At 39.9% G+C, this 27,029-nt stretch overlaps 1 protein-coding gene across 3 annotated transcripts; it reads right to left on the bottom strand.

The window, feature by feature from the left end:
- Positions 1 to 1,558: 1,558 nt before the first annotated feature.
- Positions 1,559 to 25,987, bottom strand: LOC123519044. 3 transcript variants are annotated; one of them, XM_045280186.1, is made up of 3 exons: positions 25,831 to 25,987; positions 24,129 to 24,256; positions 1,559 to 11,461 (listed from the first exon to the last, which is right to left on the bottom strand). In XM_045280186.1, the coding sequence occupies exons 2-3, from the start codon at positions 24,171 to 24,173 to the stop codon at positions 7,466 to 7,468; spliced, it is 4,041 nt and encodes a 1,346-aa protein (XP_045136121.1). In that variant the 5' UTR covers positions 24,174 to 24,256; positions 25,831 to 25,987; the 3' UTR covers positions 1,559 to 7,465. The 3 variants fall into 3 exon arrangements, with proteins under 3 accessions (XP_045136121.1, XP_045136122.1, XP_045136123.1); XM_045280187.1 differs by lacking the exon at positions 25,831 to 25,987 and adding an exon at positions 25,575 to 25,726; XM_045280188.1 differs by lacking the exon at positions 25,831 to 25,987 and adding an exon at positions 25,362 to 25,527.
- Positions 25,988 to 27,029: the final 1,042 nt, after the last annotated feature.

Raw genomic sequence — 27,029 nt, forward strand, 5'->3', positions numbered from 1 at the left:
GCAATATTGGTGACCTAAGAGTGTAAATGCTGTGTGTGTGTGTGTGTGTGTGTGTGTGTGTTTACCTATTTGTGTATTACAGGGCCCGAGCTAAGCTCTCTGTGACCTGTCTCCTTGTCCATTCCTGTCATATCTCTCTTTCATCTGATTGACACACACTGCATCAACGACATCACTGCTCAGTTTATTCCACTTATCAATGCTACGATGCGGGAAACTGTATTTTCTCACGTCATTTAGACAGATGTCTTTTATTAGCTTTTTTCCATGTCCTCGGAGATGATTACTTGTGGTCACCTTTATCAACTCTCTGTCCAGTATGTCAATCTTGTTCACCAATTTATACATAGTTATCATGTCTCCTCTTGTTCTTCTCTCTTCTAATGTGGTCAGCCCCAGCTTCCTCAGTCTTTCCTCATAGTCTAACTCCCTGAGTCCTGGTACCATCCTTGTTGCCAGCCTCTGTACCCTTTCCACCTTCTTCACATTTTTCTTCATATGCGGTGACCAGACACAAGCTGCATATTCTAACTGGGGTCTTATTAAGGTACATAATATCTTCTTCATCATTCCTTCATCTAGGTAGTGGAATGCAAGGCCAATATTTTGAAGCATGTTGTATGTTTTCCAAAAAATCTTGTTAATGTGTTTCTCCGGTGACAAAGTGTTTTGCACGGTTACTCCTAAGTCTTTCTCCTCATTGGTCTCTTTAATTTTCTCATCACCCAGCCTGTAATCCCAGTTTGGTCTGTATCTACTTCTTCCCATTTTCATAACATGGGTCTTGTCTATATTAAATTCCATCTGCCACTCCTTACTCCACTCATATATTTTATCAAGATCTTCCTGTAACTTGTTACAATCTTCCACATTCTTTACTCTCCTCATAATTTTAGTATCGTCCGCAAACATGTTCATGTAACTGTCAATTCCTACTGGCATATCATTAACATAAATAAAAAACATGATGGGACCCAGCACTGACCCTTGTGGAACTCCACTGGTTACCTTCTTCCACTCGGACTTCCTTCCTCTCACCATTGTTCTCATTTCTCTTCCCATTAAGTAATTTTCCATCCATTTTGCTAGTTTATCATTTACTCCTCCAATCTTCTTTAGTTTCCACATCAGTCTATTGTGTGGTACTTTATCAAAGGCCTTTCTCAAGTCCAGGTAGATGTGTGTGTGTGTGTGTGTTGGTTTATCTGGACCACTCCATGTGAAACTGTCGGATTGGTATATAAATAGATAAATAAGAACATCATGGAATGAATGTACTTAGATCTCTGAAAGCCCTTTGGTAAGACAACCTTACCATCCATACAACTCCTCAAGTGCTTAACACAACTGGACTTAGCTCAAGCTTGATACCAGTTGTCAGTATTTAGACAATAAGGTACCCCTGAAAATATAAGTTGCCACTGTGCATAGCTGAGAAGTGAGAATCATAATCACCACATGGAGGACACTAAATTGATCAAACAATGATAAGTGGTCCATGAAATTATCCAAGTCATTAGTTTCAGCAGCCTTTAGTGATGGCTTAGTAATAAACCAGTGTTATTAAATGTTTTATTGATAGACAAAGTACATTAGTTGTATTACAAAAAGAGTTACCGAGTAGTACAGTTACATATTTTTTTCAGCGATAGCATTGTCATTACCGATAAATTATATATTTCATGCATATATAGAAAGCATATCAGTATCATCTCCTTTTACCTGCTTGCGTCAAATTATAAAATAAAATAGAATTTCCATTATAATAATGTTATGGATAGTAAATATAATGAGTATATGGGAGTTAGAGCTATGGGGAACTAAAGCTAAAAATATCAATATAGGAAAGGCAACAGAAATCTGACACACCTCTGAGAATATAATTTCATAACTTTATATTGATGACAATAAACTTTGTAATGCCCAGCAGATAGAAAGCAAGAGGTTACAGTGTTAGACTTATGGCATCTTGTGTCCGGGGATTTTGCTGGTTACCTGCCCACCATCACTTTCCCTCCTACACTTTCACTCAATTGTAATTTAACAAGATTTATTCTATTTTAAGATTCTTGATTCAGTTAAAAAATAAATAAAAAAAAGGTAATTATAGTTCATCAATTTCCCTCTCTAAAACTTTTAAAACAAAACAATAGTACATAATACAATGTGAAACAAGGGTGGCCATCAGTGGTGGAAGAGGTGAGGCCTCATGCCCAAGCTATCACAACCTCAGTAAACCTTACATTACTGGCATGCTTCTCCTCTCCACCACAATGGCACCACACCTCAAAGTTTCCTTCCTCTTTGGTACTGCAACAAGATAATATTCCAATATTTTTCAAACCAATAGAAAAAAAATAATAAATAAATAAAACAAAATAAATAAATAGAATATATATATATATATATATATATATATATATATATATATATATATATATATATATATATATATATATATATATGTAGTAATACTGCACTAAAATCATTCAAAATTCTTGCTACTGCTCTTCTTTTCTATCTGGTGAAAGGACAACTCCTCATCAAACCCTAACAGATGGTGATGAGGTGAGAACAAAATGTCATGGATATGATGACTGTCCAGCAGGACACAATGACCTGCCCCAGACACACACAAGCTTGGGTTACCAGCAACGCCCTCAAAATATAAACACAGATACATGTCAAAGTGAACAAAATAATTTGTACATGTGATAAAGTATTAGTATTGCCAATTAACTTTGGTAAGCAATAAAACCTGCATAGATAATATATTCCTATATCAAGTGTTAAACTTTTATACAGAAAATAAAGAGCTACATGCAAAGCAAATATAATATATATAATAATAATCTCCATAGAAATAACACTATAAACTCTGATTGACTTCATGAAAACACTGACCATGGAAAGATAATAGGCTGGGCAGCGGGTGGCGCCAGATGGCCGCCCCAACGCAGCACCAGACACTGCTGGACTCCATGCCACACATAGACTGAGGCTACGGCACCACCATGGCCTCGGCAGGTGTATGGTGCTGGGAGGATCAGGGTGTCCTTGCTACCACAGCTAAATGAATGTATCACAAGCGTAAGAAGGTTATGAAAGAAGAAACTAGGCTGAAAAGTGACTGGTTGGCAAGACAAAAGGAGCCCAGAGTCCCTCCAAGGCAGCTGCACCAACCCACACCACCACCCACAAAGAGCACTTGCTGTTATAACTTCTACCAGCAAAGGACACTTTCCTTTACTCTGGATATGAGGCTGAACATGAATAATTTTTCTTCTAGAACTGCAGTATGCCTAAAGTATTTATGAAAGCCCAAATGTACAAAACCTTTCACATATCCTCAATGTTCAAGATATTTGGTTCTAGAGGCTTTTTTTAAGTGTTTTCTTGTTAAGAAAGTATGAAATAATATATGTCACCTCTACATTTACTATCTTGCACAATGAAGATATTCAAAAGCTGAAGTTCACTGAAGGGCAGGTGGTTTGTGTAGTTGGTGTCACTATAAGGCTGAGGGATGATATGCCACAACCTACTCATCTCAACCTTACTGGCTCATGTGGGCAACATACTCTTGTCTTGCCACCAACCTGTGAATTTGACACTCAGGGAAGAAGTCACCACAGGGGCATTGGCACACTCTTCTAGCAGCAGTTTGGCTCAGCCCTGACTCAGCAAAAATATCCACCAACCTGATTAACAACTAATATCACAATGCCCAAGCACTTACTGCAGCAAGCGATGGGTCAAACTCAGATTACTACTGATACTTGCCATCAATACTGAGAGCATTTCTAGAGAGGGGTAAGAAGGAGAATAATAAAAGAAGTCAGGTGAGTATAAGAAAAAAAAAATAAATAAATGAAAAAAAAAAGTTCAGAAACCTAAAGAAGTGCATCACTACCTCATCCCATCAGGACCAGCAACTGCTGCCAAGAAGGCTTGCCATCTCTGCATCCCTGGAGACAGTACTGTTGTGTTTACAATTTTCTCCTGAACCATGTGTGAGGCCTGAACAACAGAGCAATAATGGTAAGTCTGAAATAATATACATTGGGGTTTGTGCCTACACATCACATTTGGCACAAGGTACATCTCACACAGGGGGAACACACTCCCCTAAGGTATTCTACGAGTTGATGACTCACAATGGGTACATAAGATCAAAGGACAGCTCAGCATTGCAAAGTTCAAGGGTTGTTGCTCCTGTGGTGGCTAACTAAGCAAAGACCCGTACAGTAAAATCTCTTACAATAACAGACTGCAGGAGTGGGTGAGAATTTGCATATAAATGTATACATGTATGGACATGTCTGCATAATGTGTAGGCATGTTATGTTTAATTTCAGTTCATGAACATGTGCATGTCAGCTTGATTCTTGACCACACATTCATGAATGGAAGAAACCTTGGATTTATATATGGAAGAAAAAAAAAAAAAAAAAAAAAAAAAAAAAATTCACACACAAACAACACCCCAAATCCCTTCAACTCGAGTACACTGCTGACAACCTCTGCATCCCATCACCTTCCCACACTGACCACCCTGCTCCTCCATAACCCTTCACAAACACAGTGGATATATAATCACATCAACCTCAGCTTTAGACATTCTGACATTCTTGAACGTGACTCATGATGCACACTTATTTTAGCAGAGAGAGGTTTAGTTCTTGTCCCTGGGTTATGGATGGAGCAGTCACTATGGCAACTGACTTGGTGCACCGTATACGTAAATCCAGACTGCTTATTTCGGTCCTCTATAAAGGATGATTGATAAGCAATAAGCTATAATATACTTCAATGAAGTCTTTAGAGGATACTGAGCAGCAATAGCCTCTTGAAGAAATCACGATAATACTAGACAGATCTCATTTTTCCTTGGTTTCAGATCATCAAGGTTCATGTCTCAGAGACACTCTAATGCAGCAAGGCTTAAGCTTCCTTTACCATGGCACTGATTGGTATGTGTCTAAGTGTCATAACTACAAGCACTAAAGTTGGAAAAAAAGAAAAAAAGATCTCAACAACTGGCCACCAGGAGACCCGATGCTCTGCCTTGCTGCTTGACGCATCTCTGAAACACAATCCAGGACAGTGACTTGGGTAATGGAAACAAAACTGTCATGTATGGCAAAGCAAACCCCAGTCAACATGTCTCTTGGGGCAAACTACACACTGGCGAGTAATACCACACACTCCCACGTGCAAACATATAAACGTATACGTACACAAGTACAAATGCACACACACACACACACACACACACACACACACACACACACACACACACACACACACACACACACACACACACACACACACACAGCTGACATGCTCCAGGGATCTTGGGATGCTGGAATCCATCATATTCAACTCAAGCATGCAAGATTCCTCAAACAAGAACACCTCTACACTGAGGTCACCATTATAGGGAATCGAACAATATATATATGAATACTATCAGTCCTACACACTATCAATCCTATTAATTATATAAAGTAATAAAGAGGCATTGCATATGCAGCTTCATTTTAGATTTTAAAAAGTCTTACAGGTACTAAAAGGGGTTGGGTTTCTAAAAGTTTTGCACAGTTGAAGTCAAAACCTTACAGTATTATGAATAAAAAATGCTTAGTTTAAGACAGGAAAGACACTTAGAAGGTGAAACCAACAAACTGCATTCTACTCTTATGGTCAGTCACAGGGAGTTGCCTCGCATGACACACCTCAGCCAGCTAAGATGAACGCTACTGGCTAGCGCCACACTGAGAGGTGGCCCCGCATTCTCCGACCCTTGGATATGTTTATTGTGTCTTGAGGTACTAGGAAGAAGTCCAAAACAGTACAGTTTGAAACTACAAAACTACCACAATTCCCACAATTGCAGTGCTAAATGAAAATATTCTTTTAGGGTCCTACACACTACCTTTGATTGACATGGAAATTAATACCTAAGTAAAGGTTCTTAAAAATTTGGGTTATTCACTTAAATTGGAGCTGAACAATTGATCAGTTAATATATTACACACTAAATAATGTCAGAGTAATATAAGCCCTGGTTTAAAAAAATTATGAAAGTAATTAAAGTTGAAGAATTTTCTGTTTATATTGTATACATCAGTGCTTTCACTGTCTCTACTTCTCTATGTTGATTATGTGTTACTACTGTGTTTTCAGCTTGTAGACGGAGTGTTGATGAGGATCAACTTTCCCTGAGCTGGAGTGGGTAGCTGAGCCTCCCCTGTAGGTTGTACTGACCTTGTCACTAACCCAAATGTTGATTGTGGTACCACTTCCATACATCTCCTCCTATTACTACTAGATATGTAGAGTATGAACTTGGGTAAAGAAGCTAGTAATGTGTTTTATCAAATCAGGATTGGATGCAATGAGCAATGTTACCACAATCCAACATGTCAACTCTTATCCTTCAATCTAAAGCCATCAGATCAAATTCCCAGTGCAGACACACCACAGTAACACACATGTGCCAGGAAACCCACTTGCTGATTACACTCTGGATGACAATAGTTGCCTACATCACTGATCTGTGTGGCACCTCAAGTATGTCTGTGGTCATGCCTGCAGGGACTATTAAAGCTGTTTTCAGGAGCCAAGAAAGCATTCCTGTTCACTAACGCTGAATTCTGTCTTCATTCACAACAAACTATTCATGAGCTTCTCTTGGTTGTTTGGTTAAAATGTCAAAAGTTTCCTGTAGAAAACTAGAAAACTTTCAGAAAAAGGTAGTTTCCAAGTAAGGCTTGTAATTTGTGTGAAGACAGTTGGCAAGAACACTGGCAAATTCTTAATAACTGCTATCCTTGAAAGCCAATGCCCCTATTTCTCCAAATTAACAAATTCCCAGATGGGTTACACTGAAATTTATAAATCTACTTTTGAATATAAGCAGTCAGTTTATGCAGACTCATGATGATTTTGATTGATCATTTGCACCCATAAGGAACTGCACATAACAGTATTATATAAATATAACTTTGGAAAGTCTGAGTAATTTTCTGAGTGAACATCCCTCTGATGTGGATCTGCAGAAGTGTTAATGCTGACCTTACTGTTGATATGCTTCTTCCCATGACAATGTGTAAGTACAATATTCATAGTTAAGCAAGGCAACTTCCACCAGTGCAGTCCACACAGAGGGAAAGCAGGGCAAAAAGGAGACTGGAGGCATTCAGTTGGGAGCTTGATGAATGCATGACAAACCTTTGACCTCACACCCACAAAAGCCATCAGGCATTAAAATCTGGCAATAGTTATACACGCTCTATCAAAACTTCAAAAATATGAAAAACTTTGTTTGGGGATAAAGAACAAGTGGAGGAAACCAAAAGAATACTGACTTGGGTGCCTCTAAATGATTTCTTCTTGTATTTTCTTTTTCAGCAAGCTTTTGCATGAGACACTCAAGTTAGCTTCCAGCATATAGTACTTCTCATTTACTTAAACCTGCTTCTGAAGACTCTTGTGGAAGATCTTTTGATTCTCTTCTGCCCCTTTGCACCTCTCTGGCTTCCTCCTCCTCCTCTCTTGACCACTCACTTGTGCTGTAAGGGGACTCAGCACTGTGGTAGCTTGGTGAGTACGGCTCTTCCTTTGGTTCACACAGCTGGACAATAGGTTCTAAACTTGGCCCAACTGTTCCATCCTCCCCTTCCTCAATATCATTCTCTCCTTCATCATCATGCCCCAGCCCTCCTCTCTTTCCTTCTGCTCCATCAGGTTTCATATAAAGTTTTGATTCTCGTAGGATCTTGATTTTGAGGCTCTTGATTGGGTGTCTTTTCTTTTTGTGAGTTTTTAAGCAGCGTCTGAGTCTAAACATAGCTGGACACTCATCACATTTGATCCTGCGCCGCCCGTGCCCTGGAAGCTTTGTGTGCATCCTCTGTACGTGGGTCTTAAGGTTAGACCTCTGGGCAAAGCCAGCACCGCAGTATTCACATTCAAAGGGACGCTCCCCCAGGTGAAGCTTCATGTGGATTCGGAGATTGCTCATCATTGTAAATTTGGCACCACACTCCATGCAGTTGTATGGCTTAATGGCGGTGGGGTTTTTTTTTCTCCCTCTTCTGATAGTGGTTCCCCCATCCAGTGAATGCACTCGATTTTTGTGAGCTTTGAGGTTTGATTTTTGTGTGAACGCCTTGTCGCACTGATCACACTTGTGAGGTCGCTCCCCTGTGTGGGTGACAGCATGGGTCTTCAAGTTGGCTATCTGCCTGAATGCAGCATCACATTGGTCACACTTGTAAGGTCGCTCATCAGAATGAATTTTTTGATGGGTCTTGAGTGTGGAGAGCTGTGTGAAGCAAGCCTTGCACTGTGGACACTGATAAGGTCGTTCTCCAGTGTGAATCCTTTTGTGAGCTCTTAGGTTTCCCTGCTGAGTAAACTTTGATCCACACACCTCACAGGAAAAGGGCTTCTCCCCTGTGTGACGCCACATGTGATTCTTGAGCTGTGTGCTGTTCTTGAATACTTTCTCACAGTCGTTACATTTGTGAATGACTGGTGTGCGGGGTGGTTTGGGATCCTTTGGCTTCTTGGGTTTAGGAGGCTTAGGTGCAACTTGCATATATGACTCATGGCCTGTCATGGAAGACGAGTAGTCCTGACTGAAGGTCTTGACATCATATGGCTTCATATCAAGGGCCTCCATTCCCTGTGATTCCCTATGATCCCTGTCTTGATTTTCACTTATGTACTGGTTGAACACAGCACTTAAGGAGCTGGAATACAATTGGTGCTGTGGTGTTGGGTTGTTACTGCCATCAGGCACAGAGAACATAGAAGAGGCTGAAGGAGTGGGTGGACCCACACTGTTGTGAGCCAGGTCAGCTCTGTACAGCGAGTCACCATAACGAGGAGATTCTACCCTCATGGGCTCCCTTAATGGGTGAGATGACTCAGGCATCATGCGGTGACTCAAGGAGTCATAGTGGGAACGCATGGAGGAGTCTGAAAGTTGCAAAGTGTTTATCCTTGTGTTGTTACTACCACTACTGCTGCTGCCACTGTTGTTGCTATTGCCACCGCTGTTATGGGTAATACGGAGATTTTGAGGCATGGGATGAGAAGCTTCTGTTACACATAAGTTCTCAGGAACCATGTGTGAAGCTTCACTTGTCACCCTGAGATTCTCTGGCATCAATGGGTGGCCCTGGGGTGTGTCTGCAGACAGGCGGAGGTGATGCGGTGTGTCGGGTCCCATGCGCATGTGCTGGCTACCCTCCATCCCAAGGTGGTGCTGGCTGCCCTCCGAGTTGAGGCGATGGTGCTGAGAATTTTCTCCATGCCTGAGGTGTAGGTGCTGAGATTCCAGTTCAGCTCTTAGGTGTAAAGGTGTTTCTCCTCCAACTCTGAGGTGTTGATGTGTTTCACTATCATCTCTGAGGTGTTGAGGTGTTTCCACACTCATTTGTAGATGCTGAGGAGTCTCAGCTCCCATTCTGAGATGTTGAGGTGTTTCAGCTCCAACTCTGACATGTTGTGGAGTTTCTGTCCCAACTCTCAGATGCTGAGGTGCTTCTGAGCCCATTCTTATGTGCTGAGGTGTTTCTGCTACAAGTCTAAGATGCTGAGGTACTTCTGCACTCATTCTTATGTGCTGATGAGCTTCATTACTTATTCTTAGGTGATGGGAAGCCTCAGGTTCGATATGCATGTGTTGTGGTGTTTCAGACCTAATTCTGAGATGGTGTGCTTCCTCACTCATTCTGAGGTGGTGAGGAGTGTCTGATCCCATCTGCATATGCTGTGGGGTCTCTGCCCTGCCCTGCAAGTGCTGGGGAGTTTCAGCTCCAATCCTCAGATGCTGTGGGGTCTCTGCCCTGCCTTGCAAGTGCTGGGGAGTTTCAGCTCCCATCCTTAAGTGCTGTGGGGTCTCTGCCCTGCCCTGCAAGTGCTGGGGAGTTTCAGCTCCCATCCTTAAGTGTTGTGGGGTCTCTGCCCTGCCCTGCAAGTGCTGGGGAGTTTCAGCTCCCATCCTTAAGTGCTGTGGGGTCTCTGCCCTGCCCTGCAAGTGTTGGGGAGTTTGAGCTCCAATCCTCAAATGCTGTGGGGTTTCTGCCCTGCCCTGCAAGTGCTGGGGTGTTTCAGCTCCCATCCTTAAGTGCTGTGGGGTCTCTGCCCTGCCCTGCAAGTGCTGGGGTGTTTCAGCTCCCATCCTTAAGTGCTGTGGGGTCTCTGCTCTGCCTTGCAAGTGCTGGGGTGTTTCGCCTCCCATCCTTAAGTGCTGTGGGGTTTCTGCCCTGCCCTGCAAGTGCTGAGGAGTTTCAGTTCCCATCCTTAAGTGTTGTGGAGTCTCTGATCTTCCTTGCAAGTGCTGTGCTGTTTCAGCTCCTATCCTCAGGTGTTGTGGAGTCCCTGCTCTGCCCTGTAAGTGCTGAGGGGTTTCAGCTCCCATTCTTAAGTGCTGTGGAGTCTCTGCCCTGCCTGGCATGTGTTGGGGTGTCTCTGCTTTCACACGACCATGCTGTGCACTTTCTGTACCGACTTGGAAATGAGGGGTGTCAGCTCGAGGCTGAAGGTGCTGTGAGGTTTCAACTCCAATATGTAAATTTTCTGGCATCATGCGTTGGCTGCTTAAATCTGTTCCATATCGTAGTGAATCTGATCTTAAATTTTCTCCCGAGTAACGTAAATTTTCTGGCATCAGTCTTTGCTCTGTTGGAGATCTTAAGGTTTCTTGCATAATTCTCTGAGATGGATTGAAATAATCTCTAAGGCTTTCTTGAACCATGCGTTGTGCATCTGCATGGCTGCGTACAGACTCATGCATGCTGCGCTGGGAAGCCTCTGAAGGTTGTCTGAGAGAGTCAGCCATGATGGAGCGGTAAGCCACCTCAGAGCTCCGCACAGACTCTGAAACCTGGGGACGAAGGGCCTCAGCCACCAGCCGCTCAGGGTCTGACTGTAGGCGCTGGAGGTCAGACACCAAACGCTGTGCACTGGAAGCCAGCTCCTGAGCTCTTTGTACATCCATTGGGTTCCTATAGGAGTCACTGGCAGGACGATGGTAAGGGTCCAAAGCTTGCTCCTCTGTTCTCTGAAGCTCTGATCTGATACGCTGCAAGTCAGCAGGAAGGCGTTGGGACTCACCAGTCTGTCTGTAGGGATCTGCTGGCATTCTTTGAGTCTCCAGTCCATACCTGGTTTGGTCAAGAGATTCAGCAGCTAACCTGTATGACTCTGGAAGGTACCTGTGGGCCTCAGGAGGGGTTGGAGGCATGAACTTAGACCCCGGAAACATCATGTTGTGTCCCAGGGCCATGAGTTGGGCACTCTGTGATATGAGATTGGGGTTGGGGCTGGATATGCTTGGGTATGAGACAGGGATCTGCTGGCCTGGGACGGATGATGAGTGAGGGAACATGGCTCTCCCATCCAGTGCACTGGCTGGAGTGTTGCTGCGGCTGCCACTCTGCATCTGTGGATGAGGCATAAATGTAATGACAAGAGGAAACAAGACTGAGGGGACTAAGAGAAGATGAATCAATAGATTCTCATTCACAATACATAATATTGACTACTGATCATTCACATACACCTGAAATTGATCACATTGAATAATTTGTTTTTACTCACATTAAACATACAAAATGTACCAGGTAACTGTAAATGTGAAGACAAATATCAATAGATGAGAAAAAACATATCATTCCAAAACTGCATAGATAATATCACACCAGTATCTGTAATTCCTCATCTTGCAATGTAGACAACACCTGCAATTTTTCAGATACTCAAGTAAGTGTTATAGCATGAGGTTAATCCCTAAGTGTCCAAATACAGTAGTAACTGTGAGTCTAGGAAGTGTTGGGATACAGTTACAGCTGTATGGGTTACATATAGGACATGATATTTCACATTTACATATGTAACTTATGAATATCCTGTGTTAAGTCCCATAATACATAAACAGAGAGTGGAAATGATGAGGCAAAGTTCAAAGAGAACTAGGCAGTGTATTTTTCACCATAAGTGAGGTACGTTGTGGTCTGCTAATGGTTTTAATAGTAATCATGAATGTCAATGTTAGTCACTGCGCCACCTATTTTCATACAAAACTAACATAACTTGTCAATGAATTCATCATTATTATGCCTGGCTGTCAAATAGTTGAGGATAAACATGTCTAGTCTCAACAAATAAGGAATTGTGTAGGTAGTGCATAAATCTTCCATAAAAGACCCTTGTAGGGTAGTGCACCAACCAGGGTAGGGGATTACTAGGCTACAGTAAAACTAAATTGCACTGGCTCACAAGGTGAGGCTGATAATTCATGCGACATTGCCATCTCTCATTACTATAAGGAAAACAGAATAACAGTTTTCTATTCAATCTAATACATGATTTCATACACACACACACACACACACACACAAAAAAAAAAAAAAAAAAAAAAAAAAAAGTGACAAGACACGAAGCTCTCAGCAGGTGATTATGTCATAAGTAAATTGAATACAGTAAAGATGCTGGTTACAAAAGTGAAAATGGGACTGGTAATTTACATAATATTTACTGTTGTGTCCTCTCAAGATACCCAGTCTAACATAGTGAGTGGTTAGAAGAAACATAAGATGAGACAGCATTTTATTTCTGTTATTGCCCTAAGCTCCACTTATTTATTGAACATCATTGGATGCAGAAACTTTTTTTTGGCTGTACATCACACAGTAAGACAGGGAAGCGTCAGTGTGTACTTCTGTTGTGGTGACCCCGATTTGCACGTGCGTGCCTGCCTAATGACCTGACACACCCCTTTCCCCAGTGAAAAAAATAGAAAGCTAGTTTATTAATTTTTTTTAGGGGGGGCAGGCAAGAGGAATTAAACTAACTACTTAATGACAATGACTATGATAGCTTGCAGATTTAAATAAAGGACTTAAGGCACCTAGCGCGATAACCTACCCGTAGGCGCACTTAGCCGTTGTAACCTTCCTTCACTTACAGTACTCCAAGCAGAGAAACTGCAGCGATAGAGGGTAGTGCGATATCCACCATCATAGCAGATACAATTTTACACTACTGGTGAAACTTTCGTGGTTGTATTCCTATCTGGAGATTTTGTAGCTGATATTGTCTGCTTAGGGTAGCGGAAACTGCCGCCTCTAATCTAGGATATAATCTGTAACAGGTGACAGTACTGGTCAAAAGTAATACACTTCATACCTATGTAACTTTACTTATGGTGCATCAACCTGAAATACACTTTAGTATTAAGGCTAACTAATGTACGTAAAGCATGAATTCATGAAATAAGGATGTATATAGTCACTTTTTTTTCCATAATTTCTACTTAAGTTTATCATGGTAAACACCATAAGTTGGCATTACTGTAATAAATTATCACGATAATGATAGCGGGCTATTGGTTATCCAATAATTGTTCTTTCCTCTTTATTGATTTATTGGTATTGCAGATACTCTTGTTTTCAAATTAGCATTAATTAACAATTTTTGTTTTTGGAACATGAGCAGATTAAAATTTCAAATTTTAAAAACTAAATCTAGTTACTTTTGTTAAAACAGTAAATTCTCATTAGTGAAGAGACAGCACACATGCTGATTTTGAAGTTTCCTAGGATTTTTTTGGTTTTCTAAGATAAAAATAAAAATAAAGATTTTATCTAAAATATCAATATTGTTATTGTTAGTATTGGAATTTTGGATTAATTGATTTATCTGTAATTGGTTATTTGGCGATAAATTCACTGCCATTTACTGATTATCACTTATTATTGATATGGTTACTGTCATCAACCTATCACTTATCATGGTAAAATTTGTCATTTTTGCACCCAGCTTTGGCAAACATGGCTATAATACAAAAAATGAAAAATAGATCTAAAGACATTCATCCATATCTGTTGTATGCTCCTAAGAATTCACCTACTTGCTTTATTCCTCTCATTCTTTTACATCTCCTTTCATATATTAGAGTCTTGTGTTTGCATTTCAAAATAGGCCTTCTTTCTGCACCCAACACACCCATCACACTGATGTAATCCCTCCTTTATCTCACTTACTACTAGTCTTTCTCTGAGACCAGATCACCTCAAGGTGCTGCACTGATTCTCTTAACCACTCAACATTTAATTCCTTAATCTTTGCACAATACACCAAATATGTCATACATTCTTTCATTACTTCATCCATCATCCTTTACATACCACAGGTATTTCTTATTTTCTTTCACTTATTTCTTATGGAGCACAGGCACTTTCCTCCTTCCTAGAAATCCAACCACTTTTTTTTTTTTCCATGCCTGTGTTTAATCCAAGACACTAATAACATGTAACTCCTCACTTTTTCCTTCTCTAAGTATAATCAACACTCTTTGGGACATAGAAATCTTTTGCGGGCAATAAGAAATTGACATAATTTTTACTGCTTTCATCAATCATTAACTTACTTTGATTCACATTTCTCGTTACCTTCTATCTTTAGGAAACATAATCAGAAACATTTATCACCTTTAGAAGATAACCAATATCCTGCAATAAGATGATATACCAATTACTATACCTACTTTGGAATACAAAGTCAGATTCTTTGTTCACTGGTAAATGAAAATCATAAATTCACTGTCATGGTTTTGGATAATTGAGGTGGATTACAGAAAATATCATTGTAGTACAGCAAAAGTCCACATGGAGAGAGAGAGAGAGAGAGAGAGAGAGAGAGAGAGAGAGAGAGAGAGAGAGAGAGAGAGAGAGAGAGAGAGAGAGAGAGAGAGAGAGAGAGAGAGAGAGAGAGAGAGAGAGAGAGGGGGGGGGGAGGATGAGGGAGAAGGAAGTCTTATATTTGTCACACATAAAAAGCAGGAATAAAGTCTCCAAGAGAAAATACTGTACTAGGAAAAAAATCATACACACCTCTTGCCATCTTTCTGATATTCGTCACACATCACACCACACAGATACTCCATCATACTAGCATTTGGGAGTGTTGGAATCTTAATTCTTTCATCCTTGTCAATATCACAACTCTTTTGAATTTGTTGCCTAACCTGTTTCTGCATTATTACTTTAAGTTAAACTCAGCCAGGTATATTTATATTTTCATTAATTACATTGGGCTAAGTCAGTCAAGGAAAGGATTCCAATCAGCTCATATAAATGTCTGGGTAAGTCAAAGTTCAAATGAAGTAAGACATAAATGAGACTGTGCCTCATTTACTCTACAGTCTAGTTGTATTGCATTGGTTATATTCCTTCAGTTCTCCAGGACATACATGTGCTAATAGAACTAGCATGTTCACTGCACCATACTTCTATGGATAGCTACCTATTAAGTGTCGAGAATAGTGAAGGGCATTAAAATTACTCAGTTATGTGATGTGTGGTGGAGACAATGGGGAGACGATGGCATCAGGAGAGTTTCCACTCAAACAAACTTATCATGTCATGTCAAAGTTACACTAAAGCAAATAATGGTAACTGATCCACATCACTTCCTCTAATTCCTTTTTTTTCCTTTTTTTTTTATTTTTTATTTTAGCATGAGTATTCATAAATTTTACAAATTTGTGATGGTCACAGACATTACTTCACGTGTGTGTTGGGGCCAACTGCTAAAATATCAGAGCATCATCACCGCTAATGTATTAAAACAGTTGTATATACAGTTGCATAAAGGTAACACCTTTTTTTAACACAGTGAAGAATACTGAATGTCACCTACTACAGCTGACAAATTTGTTATTTCTATGACGCCTAAGTTTATCCTAGCATCATAATGTTATGGGAGTATACTAACATACCCAAAGCCCCACAGCATTCCAATATCTCCAATCCAGAAATACTTTAACATGCAAATGAACTGTTTAGTGCAACAAAGCCATCTAGCCCCATACTCAGGAATCTTAATTACTGTTTGGGCCATGAAAAGATAGACAATGGTAAGCAGGCTTCCCACAACTAGAACCATAAAAAAACACAATACTGTAATAATGATAATAATAATAATAATGATGATGATGATGATGATGATGATGATGATAATGATAGCTAGTAACAATAACAATAATAATAATAATAATAATAATAATAATAATAATAATAACAATAACAACAATAATAACAATCAGAAAGGCAAGATTTAAATAGCTATGTGGTGCATATGACACAGCCTTTCTTTGTGAAGTGACCACCTTTCAGTAACTGTCATATTCCATTAAACATTAACCAGACCTTCCACAATTAATCAATAAACAAAATAAAAAAAAGTAAAATTATCATTGATCAGGATACTAATTTATGTATTGTGTTTAAAAAAGGAAAAAATACTGGTCAATTGGAAAAAAATAAATAAATGCTACTTATTTGTTACCTATAAATGTAGGCTCACATTTAGCAATAATGTAAAAATAATAATAATAATAATGATGAAGATAATGATAATAATGATAGATGATGATGATGATGATGATTAATAATAATAATAATAAAAATGATAATACATATTTCTATGGGGAACTTGAAACACAGCTATGAAATAATTTCTGGATAGTGAAAGTTTATTGAGTAGTTTCACATGTCTAAATGCACACCAGATTCTCAACAACAAGACTTTCTGAAAAGTATACAATAATGAACCTCTCCAACTAGTTGGGACACTTCAGCATGGCATGTGTTGGTTATAAAATGGCATTAGTGAAGCTGGTATGTGACTTGGGAGCCTCCTCAAAGCTGATTATGTAGCAATTATACTTAATTTCTTAAAAAAAAAAATTGTGAAAAAAAAAACTTTCCCTTTACATGTTTCTTACATGCTCTTCATACTTTTCTGCATTCATGATCATGTTTTCATTAATACATCCTGCATTAAAAAAACCTAGCTTGAATTCACATGATATTGTTAGTTCTTTAACAGAAAGTATTGTATTTCTGTATTTGCCAGTGTATAAGATATATGAGAGAGAGAGAGAGAGAGAGAGAGAGAGAGAGAGAGAGAGAGAGAGAGAGAGAGAGAGAGAGAGAGAGAGAGAGAGAGAGAGAGAATGGTGAATGGTTATGGCAGGTCTGGGTGGCCTGTGTTGAGCAGTGGTCCACACAATACAAAAATATGTTACAAATGATATTCACAATAATGCATAATACTGAAAGGAGCAAGGTGGCACAATGTAGTGGTTCTAATGAATGAAAGTTTTGGTATAAAATGTAGAACTGCCAATACAGGCCTGCATCTGCAGTCTCCACTGTTGTGGTAGGTTAACTTGATCAACTAAAGAGGTGTTGTAACATTATGCGACTGTTAAAAAACCCAGACCAGACCAGAGTATGTTCTTGTGTGATCTGCTCTCTAGGTCTTTATTAATGGTATTCACTCTATTTCTTATGGAATACCAAGTGAACAATAATGCATGATAATCAATGAGAAATTTTTCCTTTGAGTAGATTTATGAGAGAAGAAAAAGGTCACCAATGGAAGTATGGGGAAGGCCAAAAAAAACTTCCTGCCTTCTTATTGCACAATACTAAGAAATTTTGCTTCTTAAAAAAAAAAGGAAACGTAATTCTGCAGATTAAAAGTAAGAAACAACTGCACAGCTACCATATCTACATAAGCAAACTTGACATTGTTCCTCTTATTGGAGAATAGGTAACTTTCAGTATTCCCTTGATATTCTTACTGCAAATATTCCATTAACACTATATATATATATATATATATATATATATATATATATATATATATATATATATATATATATATATATATATAAGAAAGAAAAAAAAAAGGCACACTTACATCAAGGCCAGATTCACATGAGCCACTTTTCATGGCCATTGGCCACCATAAAAAATAGTGATTAGCAGCATCCTGCACAAAGCCACTTGGGGTGGTCACAAATAAGACCAGTGATGTATGGATCTCATAGAAATGGCAGCTGTTTCTGCTCTCATTGTAAACATGAAGCACAAAATGAAAAAAAGTACTGGATACATCCCATAGTTAGTTATAACAGACCATTGCATTGAGCATTTCACACATTTTTTAGTATTTCTGTCACTGTATTCTTTCATACTCAAATCATAAAGTGCTGGTGTTTTCTCCTCCTCTGCAATCAATATTGCAGTCAAACAACTCTTTAGGTGTTTTTTCCAAGATAATGGCTTGTGTATACACACTGCCATTTCAAGTAATGATTTCTATAGCTAGCCACCTTTTTACTGGCTGCATAAAAAAGTGGCCCATGCGAATGGACCCATATAGTGTGTGTGTGTGTGTGTGTGTGTGTGTGTGTGTGTGTGTGTGTGTGTGTGTGTGTGTGTGTGTGTGTGTGTGTGTGTGTGTTACACATTTAATCATAATTTTGTGTGTAGTCACAGACTACAAAAAGGGGCTTGTGTGAATGTAGCCTAAATCCAAGCTAAATGTTGTAAGAAAAATTGTTTCTTATATAGAAGTAACTCATAAGGAAATGAAGAATGAATTAATGGAATATCCTACAATAAAGTATTATCAAATTTGGTTACCTTACAGCATTCCCTTAACATTTTAACTAGTATGACTTCCACTGTTTGAACCTATGGTAAAAGCAAGCAATAAATTTTCTTACAAATACCAATATTTTTTTTCTTTCTAAAATAAAGGTGCCTTATCGGGAGGTACATCTCATATGCTGGCAAATACAGTAAGTAGTACAAACAGCATGTAAGCCCTGTCTAAAAGACAAGTCAATCTGTGTATAAGCTTGAGAAAATTCAAGGTGGAACTAGCAAGTGTTAGGAAGCTGAAGTGTGTGTAAAAGGGTTGGGAAAATTGGGTGTGAGGGGAGGGGATGGGATTCTGCTCTAGAACACTCACATCAACACCACTGCTCTACCAGACAAACACAGTCATTTTGTTGAAGATCTGAGAAAATATGAGAGAGAGAGAGAGAGAGAGAGAGAGAGAGAGAGAGAGAGAGAGAGAGAGAGAGAGAGAGAGAGAGAGAGAGAGAGAGAGAGAGAGAGAGAGAGAGAGAGAGAGAGAGTACCAATAAGAATGAAATGAGTGTGAACAGTATGTCTACAAATGTTTGTACAAGCACTTCCATGATTAAATACTGAATGCAAGTCTTCTTAAAAAATTATAAATAATTTTGGTCACAGTCACACACATCGACATGAAGTACATTTCTCAAAAATCAATATGAGCTACAACTGATAAAAAAAATACTATTAAAATATACAAGCAAATTTATGTAGCAGTTTAAAATTTACTGTATATATATATATATATATATATATATATATATATATATATATATATATATATATATATATATATATATATATATATATATATAAAAAAAAAAACTTTGTGACTTCTTCTTAACTGTTTAATATAGACCAAGATAAATACCAAGACATTTTCAAATCCTAAAAGCTTGGACTGTCATAAGGATTGGCTTCAGAGGGGCATGGCTGGGGAAGCAGATTTGGGGCTCTGCAAGCCATGGCATTACCCTGTCTACCATAGGGATCTCCCTCCAACTTGATCATTTCTGCTCCCTCCATTGGGCCCCCAGTCAGTCCTGGCATCTGATCCCCCTGGCCTTCCCTAATCTGCACTATAGGTTCCCCTATCATTTGTTGGGAGGAGACTCCACTGTCGTCATCGCCCATGTCATCCTCCATCACATACTGGGAGTCACATAGTATTTTAATCTTCAAACTCTTCACAGGATGCTTCTTCATCTTGTGAGTTTTCAAGTTGGTCTTTTGCCTGAAGGCTGCTGAGCACTCTGAACACTTGAAGGGACGCTCATCATTGTGAATATGCTCATGGGTCTTTAAGTTTGAGCGCTGTGCAAAGCTGGCATCACAGGAGGAACACTGAAAAGGTTTCTCACCTGAGTGAAGCCGCATGTGGATCTTGAGGTTGGACATCATAGTAAACTTGGCTCCACACTCCTCACAGACATAGGGACGGATGGCCTCCAGTTTCTTTTTGCGTCCCCTTTTTGTTGAGATACCATCACTTGAGTGAAGCTTGATCATGTGAGACTTCAAATTTGATTTCTGAGCAAAAGCTGACCCACATTCCTCACACACATGTGGTCTTTCCCCTGTGTGTATCTTTTCGTGAGTTTTCAGGTTTGAAAGTTGACGGAACTTTGCACCACACTGAGTGCAGGAATAGGGTCTCTCGTCAGTGTGTATGCGTTTATGATTTCGTAGGTGTGTGGACTGGACAAAAGTTGCCCCACAAATCTCACATTTAAAGGGTCTCTCTCCTGAGTGTATCAATTTGTGGCTCTTTAAGTTAGACTGCTGTGAGAATCTAGTGAAACAAATGTCACATTCATATGGCTTCTCACCAGTGTGAATCTTCATATGTGTGCGTAAATTGGAAATCTGTGTGAAGGTGGCGCTGCATTCCTCACAAGTGTATGGCCGCTCCCCTGTGTGGATGCGCATGTGGGTCTTAAGGTTAGACTGCTGGGTGAAGGTGGCCTGGCAGATGGTACAAGAATATGGCTTCTCTCCCGTGTGACGCCATGTGTGATTTTTCAGCTGTGTCCCATTCTTGAACTCCTGGTCACACATCTGACACCTGTATGTCTTACATTGTCTTCCTTTGGCTAACTTTGACCTCATGAGTAAGTCAGAATGTTCTGTGGCCTGGGCAAGAAGACCAAGTTCAGGGCTGCTTCCACCCCTTGAGGAGTCTTCCCGGCAGAAAATATCCTGATTAGGACATTCATTTTCAAAGCGACTTAGGTGAGAACCTGCCCCTGCTACCTCTCCACTGTCACTGCGTCCTCTGTTGACCTGCGGTGAGTCTCCTCCTGTGTTGCTGGTATCAGACAAAGCTTCCCTCCTTGGAGTAAAAGCTTCGTCATAATACTGGCGCTTAAAGTTAGCAGCACCTTCTTCAGAATACTGTTGATATGGTGAAGGAAATGACACAGGAAACATATGAGATGATCCTGCAACAGGACCTGAGCTGCCCTTACTTTTAGGTGTCTGTGATGACAGGGGAGTGCTATCATCTATGCTACCAGTGAACATGGATTTACCAAAGTGAATACTATCACTTTCAATTTTAGTTGTGGTTATTCTGTTGGAATTGTGAGACAGCCTCTCTGGAGAGGGTAAGACCCTTGATGAGTGTCCTTCCAGACGAGGAGAGTCAAGGTTGAGGTGGGAAGGAAGATCAGGTGTAATATATGTAGGCCTTTCATTGTGAGACTGGCGCTGTGGGGCAGCCTGTGGTCTGTCTCCAATATCAGAACTTATGTCTGAGTTAGACTTATGTGTTTCACCAGCCAGAGACTGACTACTGCTTCCTCCTGCAGTGTAAGGCATTCGCTGAGCTTCAGACTCTCCAACAGCCAGACGATAGGCTTCAGTCATGTATCTATGGGCGTCATGGGCAGCACCTGGCATTAATCTTCCAGCAGGGAACATGACATTGGGGCCCAGTGCCATAAGAGATGCTCCTTGTGTTACCAGACCTGAGCCTGGACTTGAAGTGGCAGGATAATGCGGTGCAGAACTTGCCTGGCCAGTGGCTCTCATGTCTTGACGCAACACAGCAGGAAACAGTGACCGACTTCCACTTGGTTCTGCTGGGGTACTGCTCCGGCTTCCACCACTGATCTGAAAATGTACATCCATTTATCTCCCTATCCTTTATCAAAAAACACATTTAATATATTTGATTTCTTCTATTAGTATATAGATTCAACTCGTATCGAAAGTTTACAGCATCTACATGTAAGGTTTTGGCTTTTAGTAAAAACAAAATCACTGAAAAAAAAAAAAAAAATACTACAGCAATGCAAAAGAACAAGACAGCATTCCCAATTAGAAAAGGAACAGTAAAAGAAAGACTGTTAGGAATGATTAGAAAAATTAATAAATTTGCAAAATAGGAGCCCAAGGCAGCCAACAACCAGGTATGGTAAAACATTGAGGTTATGCTTCAAGAAGCAGTTGGTACAAGTGATGCTTCTCTGTAAGTGGGTGAGGCCTCCTCATTGGTGCTCTAACACTACCCTGCAAGACTCGTGAGGCTTGTTGTGATAAAAGGACACTAAACCAGTTGCTTCTTGAAACAGACCGTCACAAGGGAAAGTGGCTTACCTTCATATGACTTTTACAGAACTTGATGACCGACATAAATAATGTCTTCAGGTCTTTCTCCTCTTCCATACATTGCAGACAATTTTTTTTTTGAGAAAAAAAAAAAAAAAAAAAAAAAAAAAAAAAAAAAAAAAAAAAAAAGAAAAGAAAAATCAGACCCTTTCATAATAACAGGGTAAAGTTGAGGTTTATGACAGCAGTAAAACAGATAGTGTCGTTCCCTGCCCGGGTCTGTTTCACGAAGCCATCACCTCTACCAGGCCAAGCTAGTGCTACACGTTGCCATGCTACATCACTTAGCACCGCACATGGTTCACCTCCGTAAGTGGAGCACAATGAAGTTGTTACTGATACACTATCCTAGAAATGTAATACAGAAAATATCACAAATTTCCTACAAAAAATATAAATAAAAAAAAAACCTGTAAGCAGTGGGAGGTCCAGTCAATGAAAAGCACAACAATATGGTAACAATTTCTAAAAACTTATCCTCTAAAACCTTTTCATTCATCAATGTTCCATAAAAGGAAAAATTGAGATAAATCACATGTAAGTCAATATACATAGTGAAATTAGATACAGCATTTGCAAAATATGAATAAAGTGGAAATATAACATGATCATATATTCTAAATGTACACATATAAAGAGACTAGAATTCTTGTATACTGATGAAGATTGTTATCTGGACTGTACTTTAAACTCCATATGTAAAAGATGACAGCTGAAGGTAGATGTTAGAGAAAATAGAGACATTTGAAAGTGAGGTGCATAATATAGGAGAATTTCTCTGCCTCCAGCATCCAAAAGAAATGGAGATTGTCAAGATGAACTTAAGGAACACAATTAGAATATGAGAACCCTTTCATATGCAAGAACAATGGAAAAGTATGGAACAATACAGATGAAAAGGCAGAGTATGATCCAACATTAGAATGATGCAAGTAGACAACCCTATAAAGCATTTTTCCTCCCCTGTGGCATGTGAAGCTTCTGCTGTAAACATTGAAAATATTAATTTGATCTTACAAAAAGTATGTAATAAAAACATCAATTACTTATATTCAAAGCTTAATAAACATAAAAATGATAGACATTTTGATGAAAAGATTCAGAAAATGCACATCAGTTATGCATAAGTACTACATGACCCACATAACTTATAAGTAATGGTGCAGCCACAAATGTCTAAGCTTTATGGAGCTGGTCACCTTGAATAAAAGGGCAATTGTTGCTTAGATATTATATCTTCATTACAGAGGACCAAGAGATTATGTAAATGTCAGATTGTAAATGACATGTAATCGTTCTCTCAAACTGATTTTGTTTAGCAGTTGGACATGCAGAGCAGGCTTGTTGAAAAAACATTATAGAGTGCTGGTAGAAAAAAACAGCACTTAAAATGCAATACTACCACTCTTGGAAAAACAGTGACAGGCCCAGAGAGAGAGAGAGAGAGAGAGAGAGAGAGAGAGAGAGAGAGAGAGAGAGAGAGAGAGAGAGAGAGAGAGAGAGAGAGAGAGAGAAAAAAGAGAGAGAAAGGGGGGTTCAGCTGAGCAAGTTCTACATTATCCAAACCACATGAACACTAACAAGGGCCTTAAAATTCCAAGTTCCGTAGGCCCAAATAAATATTCTCAATACCCAAACCATTACTCTTTAAAAATCAGTCAAGCATTGTTTATATCTAAATAAAAATTAAGTTCCAACTACACATGATTTTCCATTTTTTGCCACTTAAAATAATCCCTGACAAATGAGGCAGTTGATTATCTGCAATCTTTTGAATCACTAAACAATAACTGGACCCAACAACAATGACAAAGTAATCTTTCGCACAAAGCTACAGCCAGAAACAGTGCAAGTAGTAAACTCCAATGATGATGGCATCTACAGGAGCGAACAATGCTCTCACTATCACTGATGATCATATGGTAACAGTTCTGGCTAGTGTCTGCAATTACAATTTTCTTCTTAGACATGAGCACAAAATCTTTGTCACTTTCTTACCATATCAGGGTCTTGCCCAGCTCGGTCGTGGAAGCGATGGAACATGATGGGCCAAGGGAGGGGTGGGGTTCAGTGTCTTGTTGCAGCACAGCTCACAGCAAACATGCGCTGTGCCACTCCGGTGCTGCCTGACAACATGAGGAACAACTGAAGGCTCCATTTTTATACTATGCAATACTTTTAAAGGTAAAATGAGACAGAGAGAAGGAAGAGCACATAGATAATTTACTCAAATCTCTTGAACAAGTATCTACAAAATATGCCAACAAGCTATCTTATAATTTAAGAAATTTATCGTACATGACACTTCTGGGTGCTAACTCAAACATGAGCACTTAGAACTTTACTAGGTAATATGAGAATGTACAGCTAACCTAAGTGAGCCTGAATTCAAACCTGAGTTAACTGTTATCAGTTGGATTTATACCTCAAACTCTACACCTGTTTGTGAAGTAGAAATGAAATATTTATGCAAATAATTAAGGAATATAACTTTACAGCTTGACTGGAGTGATTAACTTGAGTTTTTCTTCCTGTGTGTGTGTGTGTGTGTGTGTGTGTGTGTGTGTGTGTGTGTGTGTGTGTGTGTGTAAGTCATCAATAGGATCATATGCTGACACTAAGAATGTCAACAGTACCTAGTAGTAATTTTACATTTAATTTTCTTTATTTTCACTAAGCCAATCTTTTCAGGAGTCTTTATTACCAACAAGAGTTTATATGTTACTGTTACTGGTGAGATTCCCAAGATTCATGAAATTAGCAGTTACTACTGAATACCTTTATGGTGTGATCTCGTGTTTATGGCTGAATAATATGCAAATGCCCTCTTGAATTATGACTGTCTTCATGAACCTAAGTATAAGTGTTCTGTTTCCAATATTGGACAATGCTTGGGGAAAGCTTACTTCCATGATATATGCATAGAAAAAACAAGATACAAATATCAAACACCAAACATAAGTCTTTTCCTGCAGTGTCTTTCCTACCAATCTGGCCAGCCTATGACCACAACAGTAACACCTTACTGACAAAACAGCATCGCCTGACAACAATTAATGAAGTGCCCCCACCATTCCCATGCTGCCCTAACACACACCAACGTACATAACTGGCTGATGTGAAAAAAAAAAAAAAAAAAAAAATCACCACCAAAGCACCTCAATCCCATTTCAATCAATAGATGTCACCAGCCATTTGACACACCCACCCCGGGCCCCCTGCACCTCACACCTCGCACGCCCAACATCACCACACACTGAAGCTCTACATCATGCCATCCATTGTGACCCAGGGCGGTGGTCGTCAAGGCGGCCACCACCACTACAGCTGTTGACCATGACGAGTGATTTACTATCTGCTCCGTGTCACCCCCGACACCCCCGGCCTCCTTCCCCCGCTTTCACCAGCCATCTTAACGCTACTGCAACCAAATGACCATTTTACCGGAACATTACGACGACGGTCATGAGGTGGGCGACCGTGGCGTGGCGCGGTGGCCTGGGAGGGAGCTGCACCACCTCCCAGCCCGTCACGGCAGCCCATTCCGTGCCATCTGCCGCCCCTCTCCGCCCTGCCCAACCCAGCCACTTTTTTTCCTCCCCACACCCGTCAAAAAACTCGCCGCCACCCGCCAACAAGGTGGTCTCGAGGGTTTCCCAGGATGCTCAAGGTGGATTTGCAGCCCTACTCGTTCACTTACCTTAACATTTAGGCAACTTTAAACGCAAAATAAACAAAAACTTCTACATTCTTGTCTCTGGAGGAGTGTCAACAAACACTGCCGCCATCTTGGAAGCTCGAGATGACGTCATTCTCCCCGCTAAATTTAAAGGTCCGACCATTTCATTCTTAGGGTTGCCATTTGACCATTGTAGTCAATTGCATGGTGAAAATACTATTCACTGGTAGTGAGAACGGTGTATAGTAAATTATATGATGTGGAAAGCCGAATAACACCACCTCCACCCTGGATAGGAAGGAAGGCGAGCAAGGCCGCTGCTACCACCTCGTGTCGCAGTACAGACACACAAAATTTACCACCTACACCCATTACAACGTTAATTTTTCATATTTACTACTTTAATATTGACACATATCCACAGAAAATCTACATGAAAGAGAATATAAAACAAACAAGACTAGAATAAACTACCCCTGAAACAGACACCCCAGAAACACTTGGCAACCTTTTGAAGAAGATCGATTCTCGCCCTTGACTGACGGACCCAATCGATTCGGGTTCACAGATTCCAGATGCCGGTCGCACTCAGACCTTCATGATACCAAGCACTGGTGATATAAGTCACTCCAGTATATATCTACCTGAACTATGGTGTGTAATCAATGAAGGGGCCTCTCAGTGTTAAAGTATAGGTTCGACACGTGCTTATTCCTGGGTCACTAGACGAGGTATGGGGTCCAGCTGTGGTGACCTGACCTGACTCATCGCACAGGGAGGTCCCACGGAGGCAGGGTCAGAGAGAGAGAGAGAGGGAGTTTCTAGATAGGGTTATCTCATTAAATTGTCAATACTGTATCTGCTTATTTGTACCACTGCAGACTCACATGACAGGAAAGTGAAAGTGAAACAGATTTATATAAATGAATAAAGAGGAAAAAGTGTATATATTTGAATATTTTCTTGTTCTTTTGTTCTACCTTGTCGTAGCAAATTTGTCAAGTTTGTCTTTCAAATTTCATGTCCCCTGATTGACTTCATCGAGTATGCTTACCGCTTCTTTTCATTGTAGCTGTACTTACGTGTAACTGATAAAAGGACGGTCGTGATGTGTGGTTGTCGGCTGAGACTTATATGACCAAGAATTCATCGTTGACACGTACTTTCTGTATTCATGCAGCATTTATCATAACATAACATAACATAACATAAATAATAGG

This window comes from Portunus trituberculatus, chromosome 44 (assembly GCF_017591435.1).
Source record: "Portunus trituberculatus isolate SZX2019 chromosome 44, ASM1759143v1, whole genome shotgun sequence".
Classification (NCBI taxonomy): domain Eukaryota; kingdom Metazoa; phylum Arthropoda; class Malacostraca; order Decapoda; family Portunidae; genus Portunus; species Portunus trituberculatus.